The 14,848-nt window shown below is 47.2% G+C and overlaps 1 protein-coding gene across 2 annotated transcripts; it reads right to left on the reverse strand.

The window, feature by feature from the left end:
- Positions 1-3,156: 3,156 nt before the first annotated feature.
- On the reverse strand, positions 3,157-12,248 carry BID (BH3 interacting domain death agonist). 2 transcript variants are annotated; one of them, XM_080636819.1, is made up of 6 exons: positions 12,160-12,248; positions 10,473-10,541; positions 8,414-8,606; positions 7,022-7,167; positions 5,186-5,389; positions 3,157-4,073 (listed from the first exon to the last, which is right to left on the reverse strand). In XM_080636819.1, the coding sequence occupies exons 2-6, from the start codon at positions 10,479-10,481 to the stop codon at positions 4,062-4,064; spliced, it is 564 nt and encodes a 187-aa protein (XP_080492945.1). In that variant the 5' UTR covers positions 10,482-10,541; positions 12,160-12,248; the 3' UTR covers positions 3,157-4,061. The 2 variants fall into 2 exon arrangements, with proteins under 2 accessions (XP_080492945.1, XP_080492946.1); XM_080636820.1 differs by lacking the exons at positions 10,473-10,541; positions 12,160-12,248 and adding an exon at positions 8,866-9,008.
- Between the last annotated feature and the right edge of the window lie 2,600 nt (positions 12,249-14,848).

Below are 14,848 nucleotides of genomic sequence, written 5' to 3' on the forward strand. Positions count from 1 at the left end.
GTGCCAGGCTGCTTGCTCTGTTATAGGTGTGAATTAGATAAAGGAAGGGTTTTTCTTCTTTCCCCCCATCTTCAAGTATACTGAAGTAATCCTAAACTGCAGGGTCTAATTACCCCGAGCTGTGTGAAACAGCTTCTCTTCAGTGGCTCCCTTGCAGCTGAAGAGGAAAGGCAGTAGCTCTACACTTACACTTACGAAAGGGCATATAGAATTACTCTCACTTGTGTTGCTTATCCCCTTCCCGAAAGTGCCTCAATATCTGTCCTTGAGTGGCCTGTACCTTAACAAAATATCTACCTTAGACCCATTCTTTCTTCACTTTATCCCTGTCTGCAGCACACCCTAAAGATGAGATGCTAAAACAGCAGAGGACTGGATTTATGAAAAAAGTGGTAAATACTTAAGGAACTGCAATGCTAAACAAGGAGCTGCCAAGGAAAAGGCCTTCAAGAGATGGTGCCACTTAAATTCAGTTGTGCTTAACTCTAAGCTGTGCTCATTTGGGTGCTGCTGCTGGGACCTGGGCAAGGGCTTCCCTCAGCAAGTGTCCCTGAACAACAAGCTGGGAGCAAAGGCTGAAGCCCAGAATCCCGTTGCACAACAGCTCAAGCTGCAGGCACAGAGCCACTGTCCACAGCGACTGGGGTGGACTCGTGCCATCTAAATTCCCTGAATGGCAGCAGCTCCATGCTGCAGGGCTGTAGTTGGCGCAGCAGTACCAAGCACACAGAGAGGCAGCTTGGAAACGTCAGGTTTTGGTTCCCTTTGGGCAGGGTGAACACCAAGTAGGAGTTCTCAGGGTGGCAATTTGGTTGCTGAAAAATGCTGATGGTAACAGATCTAAACCGCTAACTCTGGCCCAATGGACCAGGCCAGAGCCAAGACAGCACCAGTGCTGCTGCAGCCTTCTGTCTGTTCTGCTGGGAGTCACCAGCTCCTACCACTGCGCCAGCAATGCAGCAGACAGTCTGTGCACCTGGGTTAGACACCAGTTTAAAGTCTGGTTGGAAATGAAGTGCCTCTCGTGGTGGTTGCAGTTGGCTGTTTCTTTCATAACCTGCTTCTGGAGAGCAAGTTACTACTACAAGACTCCAGCCTTGCTGTTTGTGAGGGCTGATGCTGGCTGGGGCTGAGCTCAAAGGCTGATGAAAACTGTCACTGCAAATGCTCCTTCACAGGGCAAGTTCTGCTGCCAGAATCCTAGGTCCTTCCTTTCCACATGGCTCTGATTGCAGTGAGGTTAATGCTTTAGACTGTATTTCACACTAAGCAATGCTTTCTAATGGCCACCAATGTAAAATTTCGTTAGTACTGGACAAACTGAGGTTCTTAAGTTTGTTCTTTTTTCAGTTTAAGGCTTGTAGTAAACAAAATAAGCTGGAGTTATAACCCTCCCCGACATTTAATTTCAGCTCCAGCAGTGTGGCAGCACTAACTAGCACAGCCCTAGTGAGATCTTGCTATTCTGGCACAAAACCTAGCAGTGCTTTTGGCAGCATCATCTCTCACTCACTGACCAGAGCAAGCTCATGCTACAGAGCCTACTTGATTCTGCTGCTGTGGGGTGCACAGAGGGGTGACCACAGCCCAGCTGCTGTGCCAGGTCTTCAGCATGTCTCATGTCAGGCATGAAATGTGCTGCAGGCCAAGTCACCTGTATGTGTCTACTCCACACCAGGAGCAGACACATACAACAGTAGTAGTGTCTACTCCAGTAGGCTGCACAACAGGATAAAGTGGTTCCCAGTGAAACATGGAGAGGTGACACATTATCTCCTGTGCCTAGTGAAGGCAGCAGCTGTGCATGACTTTAATTTGGCTTAGTCTGCTTAATTTGAGCACTGGGAAAGCTATGAGAACAGTATTGCTTTAACTCCATGTACATACCTGTGCTTTAAAGTGCAAGCTCTCTATTGCCATTAAAAAGAAGGGGGTGGTGGTGGTATAAGAGTTAAGCCACCACTCCCTTGACTCTTGGGCCCATGCAGAGCAGAGGCTGCAGGGCTGGCTCTGGGTAGCAGCACTCAGTGTGTGTGTGACTGCTGAAGTGACCTCCCCTGACTGGTGTGCTCAGCTGGGGTATGGGAATGGCACCAGGCTGGACAGGGTGAGCCCAGGGGAACCACACCACCACATGGCCCAGGTGCACCTCCTTAAGTTAAATCACTTTTATCACTTTTTTCCTACGTGGAGCTGACCCTCTCTTGGTCTCTTAGGTAGGCTGCCTGGCTTCCTCCAAGAAAGAGGCCTATGGTTACACTGTAGAAGTGAGGCAGCTACAGTTAGCTTCCAGTGGAAGCTGCTTCTGATCTCTCTGCAGTATCTGCAGGGGAGGGAAGGAGCACTATTGGTTTGGACAGAACAAGCTGCAGAGGATGCATCGTACTGCTATACATTTAGGGGGCCTGTCCCCATTTTTAATTTACAGTACAAGTTTTTATTTGAGTGTAAAGCTAAAACCCACTCAGACCAAAACTATGCCACTTGCTTTGTTAAGTAGCAAAGACTAATGGGACTGACTCTGAAGCATGCATGTTAGGGGCTATCTATCTTCTACTAGGCTTCTGGGTGTAAGCATAGTCATGGAGTTGCAGGGATGTCAGATTCTATTCTGGAGAGGCCTGTCCGGGGGAAGAGACCCTGACTGATCCTCAAGTCACCCATTATCCAAGGAACTGGTCATATTGTTCCTCTTTATATGCAAGTGCAGCCCTCTTGGGGAAAACTGGCTAAAGCTTCTTGTGCCATTTGGTTAATAAAAGTGTTTCCACCTTTAATAGTTCTTTCCAGCATCATTGCTCTACATTCAGTTTAAGTGAAGGGGTATGTACATTTTTTCCCTCTGCTAATGGGACACTGCTGTAAGACCATGCCCCCCGGTTGCACTTTAATAAATGGTACAGTTTTCAAAAACCATGTGTAAACTACTTCTGTGCTTTTCTTCCGCCCCTCCCTGCTCCAGTGCAGGCACCAAAAGAAAGAAAAATGGTGGTTTTACTTACACAAAGCCAGAAGCCGAGTTCCACCATAAGCAGTAGTAAATGAGAGGAATGCCATGAGTACTTGCACAAAAGACTAGCACCACCGAAAATAAATCCAGGGTGGAAACTGAAATGAAGAGCTGTACTGCCACGAGAACTGACAATTTTATTTAAGTTAAAACCCCTACAAAATATTTACAACATTACAAAATTTGAGGCAGCTGGATCACAGGTGAAGCCTCTGCCACCATGTGTGTGATGACAGGTACGTATTGAACAACCTGAGTCCAAGTTTGTTGAACCTGAGATGTGACTGCAGTACACTCACAAGAGATGCCACTGATTCTTCCTGACCCAAGGCTGATACCTTCTGTTTATAGCAGGATCTGCTAAAGCTAAACACCTTTCCTCAAGCGTATCCAGATTGCATTCCCCGACAGAATTTGCCCTGTACTTACCCCTGCCCTTTAGTTTATTTGATTTTCAAACAAGCATAGGTTTATGGTGATTGATACAGAAGTACCTTTACTTCAGCCTTCCCTGGCTCAACACCTCCTTTAGGGTTGTTCCCTCTTGCTGCCAACTCCTCACTGAGCCAGACCTGACTGTTTTTCCACCCCCTCCATGGCCTGTACTGATCAATCACCCATTCCACAGTCTGAGGCCTTCCTGGGAACAGTTAACACTCATGGCTCAGCTGCAGCACCGGGAGCAGGGCTGGGAAGAGAACAACTAAGGAAAATGCCACAGCTGATTAGAAAAACTACTGAGAGGGCAGGCTCTGTGCCCACAGCATTTCCTTTAGTGGCACAAGCCAGGGTCTGCATGAAGTCTGCTACTGCTAAGAAATAAAAGAAAACACCCTATTTTAAGATGAAAGAGGGCAAGCACTACTCCTTGCAGGCACAGCAGAGCTGGCGCTACCATCAGTGCTGTGCTAGTCTAAAAAGCCTACCTACTGAAGCTCTGCCTTTCCTTTCACGCCTGTATCTCATGTAAGAGCAGAAAGCGATTGGCATACATGAAGAGAAGTAAAAAGTCTTCAGGAATGCACATTCTCCACATGAAGGGCTGGAGAGCTCACTCGCGCATCTAGGGGAAGACAAACAGAACCAGTGTTAACAGCAGAGTAGCTGGAGAGCCATCCTGGCCCAGCCACCCACCTGAGGAGCCAGGCAGCTCCAGCAAGTCCCCAGCACCACCAACTGTGCTCACCTCTGCCACCTGCTGTGCTGCCACGGCCCCTCAGACCCACTTCCTGTGATAATGGGGCCACCAGTCCCAGGGGAATAGTCCCTGGTGCCCACCTCTGTTCCCGTCCTGATGCAACTACATTGGAGCGGTGGACAGCCAGCAGCCCTTTGCCTGCCCTCCCTGCCCAACACTCCAAGTAAGGCAGCATGAGGGCCAGAATGACACTAGTGGCTGGTCTCTGTGATAACTCAGCACCCTTGAACTAAGCTGAGGACAGTGCTCAGTGACGCCTCACATGACACTGTGCTTGGCAAAGGCCTGTAGCAGGCAGCTCCCTGGTCTCATGACACAGGGTGAGCTGGGCCCCTCTGCGGTTGCTGCCAATACTATAGCAAGGCTGCAGCGCAAGAGCATCCCATAGACCTGCAGCACTCCACAGCTGGGTCACCACTGCTCCCCAGGGTGGCAGGATCACAGCCCTGACTGCTCTCAAGTACCATATAGTCTTACTATATCTTCATGCACAATGCCCTCTCCCTTCCCCTGGTAGGGTAGTTGCTGAACCTGGGGCCAAATGCCCTAGCCTCCATCCTGGCTGGACTGCTGGCTGTTTAGTCTCCCACCTACGCTGTGGATCCAACAGAGAACCAGAAGGGACCTGCCATTTGCCAGTGTTCCTCTGTTGGTGCTCTTTCTCAGGGGCAATTCCCTTCCCCGTCCACTTGTGCCAAGCTCTAGGGAGGCCAAAAGCAGAGACCTCAGGCCCAAGACATTTGGGAAATGCAGCCACCATGTTTGTGGTCAGGCTTTCCTTCCCTGCAGGCATGAGTAACCTGAGTCTGAAGGGCATAGCTCCTGAAGAAATGGCAGGGAGGAGAGGAGCAGTCACATCTCTTTTCTCTGCCCTTCTGTTCATCAACTGCTGTGAGTGGGGCAAACAGAAGCTGTGACATGATCCCCTCAAGCATTCCTCCCCTCAGCACACAGGGACTGCCATTCCCAGCACTCACCATTCTGGCAATGTAGTTGTGAAACTGCTGGCTGATGTAGTTCACAGTGGTGTTGAAGACACGATGCAGAAGGGAGGGCATTGTATTGGCAACTTTTTTAGTTAAGACCATTGCTAGCACCAACATGGCTTTCTCCTGCTCCATGTCTGAGGGGATGGCTCGTGCAAGTCCTTCCACTGCCTCCGACATGTGCCGGGTTATCTCCTGAATGGAAGGAAGGGAGAAAGGGGTCTCAGTGAGCCTGCCAGCACTGTGCTGGTAACTAATGTGTTTGTTCCAGCACCCCACAGGATGCTGCTCCTCTTCCTCCCAGGCACAGCCACCTGCCTGTCACACATCCTGGACTGCAGTAAGGATGACCACCTTTGACCCAAGACAAAAAAAAACCAGACACAACACGCATACCACTGGAAAACTTGGATAGCACCTTACACACTCAGGGTGCAGCAGCCCCCCTCCTCCCCAGGGGTTGCACCTGGTCTGCTAAGACCTGAAGTGGCACAGGAATCCTGGAGCTCCTGGGAAAGGGTAATGCAAGTTCCACAGAAAAGCCTTCACACAGAGAGGAGCTAGAGAAGGTGTCCAAGCATGCAACAAACACTGCCTTGTTCAAGATCAGTTTTCCAAGAGGGACAGTATGCTTATGCACACAGTTAACTGCACTACTCATGTGGAAAAGCAAGGTCCACCTGGTCAGTTCAGCTTGCCTCAGCCTTATCAAAGACTGAAAGGTTAAGACAGTATGTTTGAGGGCCTGAAACTTAACTGGGTGGAGAACAAGACAGCAGGAGTGGGGAATGGTCAGTCTGTGCTGCAGTTAGTCTGTGCAGGTGATAAACTCTAGGAAAACACCCATAGTGCACACACACAAAAACAAATCTCAAACCAAAACCATACACAGAAGATTGTTTTAAGTCATCAGATCCTGACTTTTCAGCAAGAAGGTGGACCCTCAATTCAAACACAGCATTAACTTGTAGAGCATAGGAAACCTCATGACAGGCAGAGAAAGCCATACAAGCAAGAAAGCCAGAGTTACCTTGAAGATGCCAAATAGCTCTGCAGAAACAAATTGTGACTCTTGATCCAGTTGTGGACCCAATCTTTAAAAATAGAGGTATGTCTAACACAAGGGACCTCAAGCAACTTCCCTTGCAAAGCAATGAGTCACGTAAGATGCTGGGCCAGAGACTATACCACATCTATTAGTGGAAGAGCAACTGCATCACAGAGTGGAGCTGCCACCTAGACAGGCCTCCTTAGCAGGTCACCCTCCCAGGCCAAAGCCTGCTCCCAACACTGACAACCCCTGAGCTAAACAGTTACGGCACCAGAAGAGGGTCTCAGTATTTGCTGTCCTTTCAGTGTTCACCATGAAGCACAAGTCAAGCTTCTGGCACTAAAACTGCTCAAATTTTACCCACATGATGAGCAGCAGACATGAAGGACTCAGCACGAAAGTCACAAACCCTTAAGGACAAATACTGAAGCCCTAACCAGACGGTTGATTTTCAAAAGATAAGCCATTGGGCCAACAAAAATGAGGACAAAATACCTCTGAAAGTCAATCCTCCTCCACAACTACCTCTATTTCACCATCTGCAGAAAGAAAATGAGTCCAAGGAACCTGATTTGCAGGGTCACAGCTGCCACAGGATGCAGTGTCACCCCTAGCAAAGCTTCAAAGGTAAGTGTTTGGGCTGGATTTTAAGATGGCAGTAACTGCCCCAGCAAACTAGCAAAGACAGAAGCAACAAGCTTGCAAATTCTTTATGACACAGCAAGAAGGATGCACATCTAAAAGGGGAACTGCTAGCCAGGCTGCTTTTCACTCACCTCTCTAGAGAGATTCTCATTCAGAAAGTGCTGCACTAGATCATTTACTACTCTTGCTTTGATTTCTTTATCAAACTTGTCTCCAGCCTCAGCGAGCTGAGCAGCAATGAGTCGGACAACTTCGTCATGTACCCGAGGGTCAAACACTGCAAACACACACAGCAGGATTTAGTTCACAGGCTGTAGTCAGACAAGGCTCAGTGCAGGTCAACTTTTTGCCCATCTCCACTACAACCTCCTTCCCACCCCCCCCATCATAGTGCATTCACAACAGTTATACACCCTATAACTCCCTTGTGTGCACTTGAGTTGGTTACCAGAGACAGTGTGCAAACAGGTTTTTATCTGCAGTTTAGGTGGAGTGCAGCCTCATCCTGCCCCAAAAACACCACAGGAGAGGTTAGAACATCTCCAACCACAGTTTGCATAGGACAGGTACAGCCACCACCCTACCCAGAGAGGGGAAAAGACCACATGCTTTTTTTCCAAGTAACTACTGTCTCTTTAAGCACCATCTCATAGAATAGTTTGGGTTGCAAGTAGCCTTTAAAAGTCAGCTAGTCCAACCTCACTCTGCAGTAAGCAGGGATGTATCTCTTCAACTAGATTAGAGTGCTCAAAGGCCCATCCAACCTGACCTTGAATGCTTCCCACTACCTCTCTGGGCAACCTGTGTCAGTTTTTCATCACCCTCACCATAAAAATTTTTTTCCTTATATCTAATCTGAATCTATCCTCCTTTAGTTAAAAGCCATTACTCCTTATCCCATTTCCTTTAGGCAGAGCTCCCCATTGTCACTTGGGGCACAAGACCTATTTACTCTATTTACTATTTACTCTAGCACTTCCTCCTCACCCTGCTTAAGGCTGAGGTCAATGTGCCAGCTGACATATCATGGGCAAGGGGCAACAGTCATCCCGCAGACCACTAGTGAAGCAGGAACGGTACCAGAAACTATTTGAGCATCAGTTTGTACCACATTGGTAGAGCAGAAAGAGATTCACCCACTACCAGACAAAAGTTGTCCCAAAATCCTAGCCCTAATACTGATAGCATCCAAGGAGCAGTGTGAGGCCTAACTGCTTAATATCATGCTCCTTGAGGACAGCTATCACTAGTACCAGCTTTGTGGCACTGTCTGATGTGCTACAGACAAACCCCAGGGTGATGTGTGCTCTAGAAATGCATGTGGATATAAAGTGCTAAGCACTAGCTGTCTTATCTAAAGCGTTAAACTCCCAACCAATACCACCACACCAGCTGCCACACTGTGAAGTTCCTCTGTGAGGAAAACATCACTCCTCCAAAACCGACCAGCTGCAAAGATGGGAAAATGGTAAAGGCCACCACCACCTTCAGAGATCATGTAGGATGGAGGAGAGAGCTCTCACCTGGCTCACCGTTCTGCATTTGCCCGCTTTGATTGCCATCAGTCTGAAGTTCTGCATCATCATAGGAGTAGGCACATTGCCATTGAAACCACTCATTTTGCAGGGAATGCAGTTGCTCCTTGAACTTACAGTCAGGGGATACCTTCAGGAAGGTGTACAGCAGTGCATGCTCCATCTGGACAGATCCATTGATCTTAAACAGAAGAAAAATCACTGTTATGCCCACGCCTAGGAAAAGTCCTGCTCAAAAGGTCTACACATAGTCCATTTTCCAACTCTGAACACACTTCTCTGGCCTCCTTTGGGCATCATAAGCAGCATTAGCCAGGGAGCCCACAGGACATCAGCAAATGCATACCAGCTCCTGAACGTGCACACACACTTCTGTGTGCCTGATGGCGAATGATGGATAGCTCTGCTCTTACAAGCCGGTGCTGGAAAAGTCAACTCACCTCCTCCTCAGATCTGCAGCTGTGGCAATGACAGAAGCCCTGATCAGAGTTCCTCTTTTGAAACAGATGTGTACTCAGCACTAGCCACCCACTTCTCCCTGTTCAGACATCTGTGTTTGGAATGTTTTCACCCCTGCCTTTGATAATTGGGCACTCTACTTCCTGTGCATAACGAAGCTAGCAGCTCTGCATTTAAATGTAATCAGAGCATAGCAGTAACAGGGTGGAAAACAGAGATAACAGATAGCATAAGGCTGCAAAAAAAAAAACCAAAACCCCAAGGTTCACATTTCTTCTCCCTCTTCAAAGGGATTTCAACTAGTTCCACAGTAAAACTGTTCACTTCCCTGTAGAGAGCCAAGCAGCTGCTCACAAGAGTAGTGATGGTGAGATGGCAGATCACTGGGGTCTGGTATCACCTACCCTGGCACATCCCATCCCCAGTACAGGCACATGCTGCCCCAGCAGCCACACTTCACTGCCTTCAAGCACAGAGTGCCCAAATTAGTTAGCTTGAGGAGGTCCTTGGGGCAGACTGATGTGAGCAAGAGGTTTCACTGGAACACAGGGGCTCACAGCCAACTAAAGCCTCTGTACACAACCAGGCAACTGTCTAATAACTTTAAACATCTAAGAGCAGGATGTTGCGTAAGCACAGGAAAAAATCCTTAATCTGGTGTGCGGACTGTCTGCCTGTAAGATAAGAAAATGCTTAGGCTTAAATATGACTAGGCAGGAGAATCAGGGGTAAAGTAAAATAGTTTGTCTTGCCAACTGCAGGGGGTGATAAATATGCAGTCAGGATGAGCTTGATAATTGAAAGGGAGTTTTGGGTACCTTTTGGGGAGTGGAACTTTGCAAGGCCACCTCTAGCTACATAACCATATGAATAATAACATCCAGGACCCATATTGCCTAGGCAAGGCAGCAAAACTGGGACAAACGCATAAAAAGTAATTGAGGATGGGTTCTTTAGTGGAGGGGAGACTGGGCAGAGAAAAGGAGGAGCAAAGACAACAAAGAGTCCAGAAATAGAAGCAAATGGAAAATAAGGCATATGGATCAAAGATCAACAGAAGGCATATCTTCCATGATCTGAGCATGGATGTTCATCAGGTCACCTGATAATCATCAGGTTCGTGTTCAAAAGGCTTGTAGGAGATCAGAGCAAGGAGCATTACAGTTGTATCCTAACACTAGGTGGGGCGGGGAGCATGATAAACATTTTCAATATCAGTTCAATATAATTAAGATTTAAGTGTGATAAATAGTAACTTCATAATTGTTTAATATTGCAATAAATTGATCAGTGGTGTGTCTATTAATTTATTAGTTTTAGTAGTTTATAGCTTTATTATAAACATTGTAGTATTTAAATAACTACATTTCCAGCCTACAGTTTAAAGGAGGAGCATCACACTGCTCCCATGGACGCAGCTTGCAAACTAAGTGGTTCCATCCACTTGTCTGTATTCAGAGCAGTGTCAGGGCTCCTGCAGGAACTCTGAAGATAAGGACATGAGCCATCACTTCAAGTGATCCACTTCAAGGTATCCTGGAACAAGTGCACAAGAGAACCACTGACTCAAGCCATATTTGAATCTAACCTGATCCATGATGGATTCAGAGACAGTGCAGCTCTTTTCACCCTCTGCTTCAGACTAGAAGTCCCTGCCCTGCAAAACAGAAAGAAAAGGGTGAAATTTCCCATAACCCCACACCTTGCAGCAGTGCTCATGGGTCTGGCCATGTCTCATGGAAAATGACCTTTCTAGTGCTGCATATCTGTATTTCTGGAGAGCTGCCCATCACATACTGGCAGCCATAAAAAAAAGGCTGAGGAAAACACAAATGTCCCAGCAAGAAGGGCCCTATTCACATCAATGATGGGCATGAAACTTCTTCCTGCCACAACCATATGTGAGACAGTAGTGCAACATAACCTACAAATGCGGCTTTAAAGCCAAGAGGTGGTGCTGGGAAAGGGAGAGACAATCCTTCATAGTGCCAGAGGCTGGAATGGAAAGCATTGTTATCACAGAGGAGCTCCTGAGTACCTACTGAGAGCAGCTGAGTCTCAGCACACAGCAGTATATTCTGAAGTGAAACACGCAGCTGACATTGCTACACATCTGCAGCACTTCAAGTGCACTTTCCTCACCCCCATGTGGGGATACATGCACATACTTAGGTTTATTTCAATATTTTCTCCAACAAATACCTAGAGACCGGAAAGGTTGGACCAAGTGCCATCAACGGCTTCTAGTTACATGAACACAACTCTGCTGAGCCTCCAGGGAGGCCTACTAGGAAGGAGAGAGAATACAAGGCTGAGGTCACAAGCTCTTCTACCCCTATGCTGCATGCTTAGAGCTGATAATCCTTGGCTTGCCTTGTGGCTGGGCAGTACCAAAGGGAAGAGGCATGCAGGGAAGGAAGGGACATGGTGCAGAGGGTGGCCTCCCTCACCCACAAAGAAAGGGGAGCTGGTAGGAGCACAGTGCTCCCTCCTCATCCAGCCAAGCACAGCTGATGGCTGGGTCAGACCAGCAGCATGAGTAGTCACACATCTGGTACAGGGAGTCCCAGGGCAAGAAAGGCATTAGCAAGAGCAGCACAGCAAGGGCCAGTAACACAAGGCTACCTAGCAAATGCCACGGCAGAGAGGATACCAATCCTGTTTATGAACCTTGCATTTGCTGCCTTAGATGCAGCAGTTCCACAACTGCACACAGAAGTCTCTTGTACAAGTTGGCTTCAACTCTTGAGGAGCAGGACCCTAGTTGAAAGTAGGCATCACCTATCCACCAGGCCTTCCTCACCAAGGGCAATAACCTGGCTGCTATGCAGCTGTTCTGACCATGTAACTTGTGACCAAAACCAGGGTGAAAGCACCAAGGAGCCCAAACAGACAGGCTGTTATGAGAGACCTGGGCTAGTGATGAATGATCCTATTTCATTGTAACAACCCCTCACAAATGTGTTAAATAACTAAGTGTGCTGGTGGAAAAAAGGGAGGAGGTGAAAGCACAAATGAATTCAAACTCTGAAGGAAACCACAGTAATAATTTCATGAGACCATGAATTTCTCAATTTTTCAAAGGCTAAGTCCAGTGCACAATCTCAAGTATGTCTAAACACACAATAGCCCACAGGCAGCCTCTTAGCCACGAGTTCCTTTTACATTTAATTGTAAGATCAGACCAATAGCTTCCTAGAACACAGCCTTAGGCTTACCTTGCTGCTTTATGTTTCTCTGTTCCATTCAAGTCCCTGTTGCTGCTAGCTACTCACCTCTACCCTAAAGGGTGTGCTGGCTGGAGAAGAGTGGAGTCCTCTCTCCTCTTCTCCAGGACTTGACAGTGCTCTGAAATAGGTCAGGGTGCCCCTTCTCCCAGGCCTGGCTTTGCTGGAGGAGACACAGGTGTTAATTGAGGTTGGAGAACTTGAGACAGAATCCCCGAGATAAAGAGTGAAGTGCAGATTTTGGCAGTACACCTGTGGCAGGACCTTGGCTTTGTGCAAACTCCTCAGGAGTCGTCCACATCAGCAGCATTCCTGTAAGCCAGTCAAAGCCTCCACTTGCACATATTTTATGTGTAACATTTTCAGAGTAATTCAGCCCAAAACCAAGGTGTTCAGGCTACACCTAGTAAACAATGGATATCCTCTGATACTAATTCCTGCTGAGTTAAACACCACTTCCTGAACCATCATGGCTTAGCCCACAGGAAGCCTGAGGTAGCATTGAGCCTCTGCTGACCACATCCCATTTGTCTTGAAACCCATTCCCCACCCAGCTCCAGCCTATGCCAAAAAGACCAAAAGCTTCATGTGGGACCACATCAGCACTCCACAGATGGTCACATTAACCCACGCTGGGTAATTTTGGCTAGGAACAGCCAGCTGACTTTGCAGCGTGAGTACAGGCTGAACACACCTCCTCAAGAAGCTGCTCCATCCTCTAGTCACACCACGCTATGTACACAGAGGGTCAGATGTTCTCCCACAGTCCTGGCAGAAGTGTGATGCACCACAAGCCACTACAGCTGCAGGTCGCACACAAGCGGTCAGATGTGCTGGTGAAACTGACGTAACGCTAAAGAGACTTCTCACTCACAAAACACACGACAGCACAGCCTCTTGCACCCAAACCTGGCCAAACTGTGCTAGGGACCAGTGAAATCTTACAGCTAAAGGACGGAATAGAAACCAAAGTCAAGACACTCCCTTAGGAGCTCTGTCACCTGCTACATCTTTCCAAGGAATGCTCAGAAAGTTTAAACGTGGCTTTAAACCCCACATTCTCTACGGTTTTTTTGTCACTCTTTCACACTGCTAGAAAACGCATTTGGTTCAGTCCAAACACTCACGAAAGAGGCAACCAGAAAGAAACACACTATTGTCTTTTCCCCACTCTCTGCTTTTAAAGCAGCAGCACAGAGCACTCCAGTATGGGAAGCAAGGGAGGCACACTTTTCCTCCCCAGAGCACAAAATTCAAGTTAAAAAAGATCCAGACCTGTTCTAGGCATGCCTATATAGCTAGCCCTACAGAGGCAGGACACAGCAGATGGAGCCTATCTGCCTGTGCATGTTCCTCACATCAGTTCCTGGAAACAGGCAGGAAAGGTTCCTGCCGGTACCTCCACAGACTGAAACACTGTGTTTTGAAAGCACTTCTGCTTTTCAAAGAGAGGCAGAGGCTTATATGCTGGTGTTGGCAGAAACGCCCTCCCTGGGTGCCCTGCAAAGGTAAAACACCTCAACAGGGGCCTCAATGCAGACAGAAAGGGGCTGTGTAGCCCCTGCCCTGCCAGGGTGCCTGCTGCACCATTAATGGGTGTGCAAGGGGAAGAGGCCTACAATACACGCAGTACTTCCCTTGCTCTCAGGGGATCACCTGAGCTCTATGTAATGTCAGACACTCCTGGGGCAAGGCCACAGAAATAGGTATTAATTTAAATCAGTTACAAGTTTGCCCTCTCAAGCACATTAGCAGAGATAAGACAAAAAACAAACAATGAAAAATCCACCACACTCCAAAGTACTTACATGGCAAAAAGTTATGACAGGGAGGCTTGATGAGGATAATGAACTGAATTCCCTGAATCAAAGCAGCACCACCCACACAATGAAAGCCCCTGACAGGTTCCAACCTCAGGCAATAAACTTCTGCTTGGGTGGTCAGAAACATACCAGAGAACAGGAAAAAGGACTTCTCTCACACCACAAAATGGCTCCCCACTACAATGCAGGTATAGTTTTGGGTCATTACTTTCCATCAACGCAAAGGCTTGGGTAGTCACAACATTCCTCCTAAAAAGCAAAACTCCTTAATGGAATGTCAAAAAGACTGACCCTCTACAAAGCAAACCCCAAACAGTCAAATGTCATAATGCTGAAGCCACTCCAAGTGACTTTAGAAACCTGGTAGTTTTAGATCAGATTAAGACCTTTTCTGGGGGATGGAAAAGATCTTTTCATATTGGGTGAAAAGAATCTTTAGCTGGAGAATGAAAAAACATGAGATAAAAGGTTACAAACACCATTTGCATTCAGATTCAGACTGAAACCAGATCATTTGCTAAGGTTGGTATAGGGCCTTAGAAAGTCTTAGAATAAATATAATGGAGCATGAATTTTTATTTTTAAATTGAAATACTGACTAATTTTAATTCATTATTCCTTTTCACACTTTCAATTCACTCATTATACAGCAAGTTCCATGTGATAGCAGCTGCCTCTGAGAAACCACAAGATGCCTTAAAGTGTTAAGCAGATAAGGCTACAACCAATTTTTTGGATCTGTTCTTTCCATTTCCTTAGGGGAAAAAATCCACAGATGGCATTTTAAACACAAGCTTAGGACCCTTAAATAGCTCTTAAAGAGTCATTGTGGGGCATGTCCATTCCAACTCAACATTGTGCTGGGATATGGGACTGTGGAAAGGCATGCCTGAAGTAAACATAGTTACAGCCAA

Source organism: Psittacula echo (genome assembly GCF_963264785.1).
Source record: "Psittacula echo genome assembly, chromosome: 1".
NCBI classification, from domain to species: Eukaryota; Metazoa; Chordata; class Aves; order Psittaciformes; family Psittacidae; genus Psittacula; species Psittacula echo.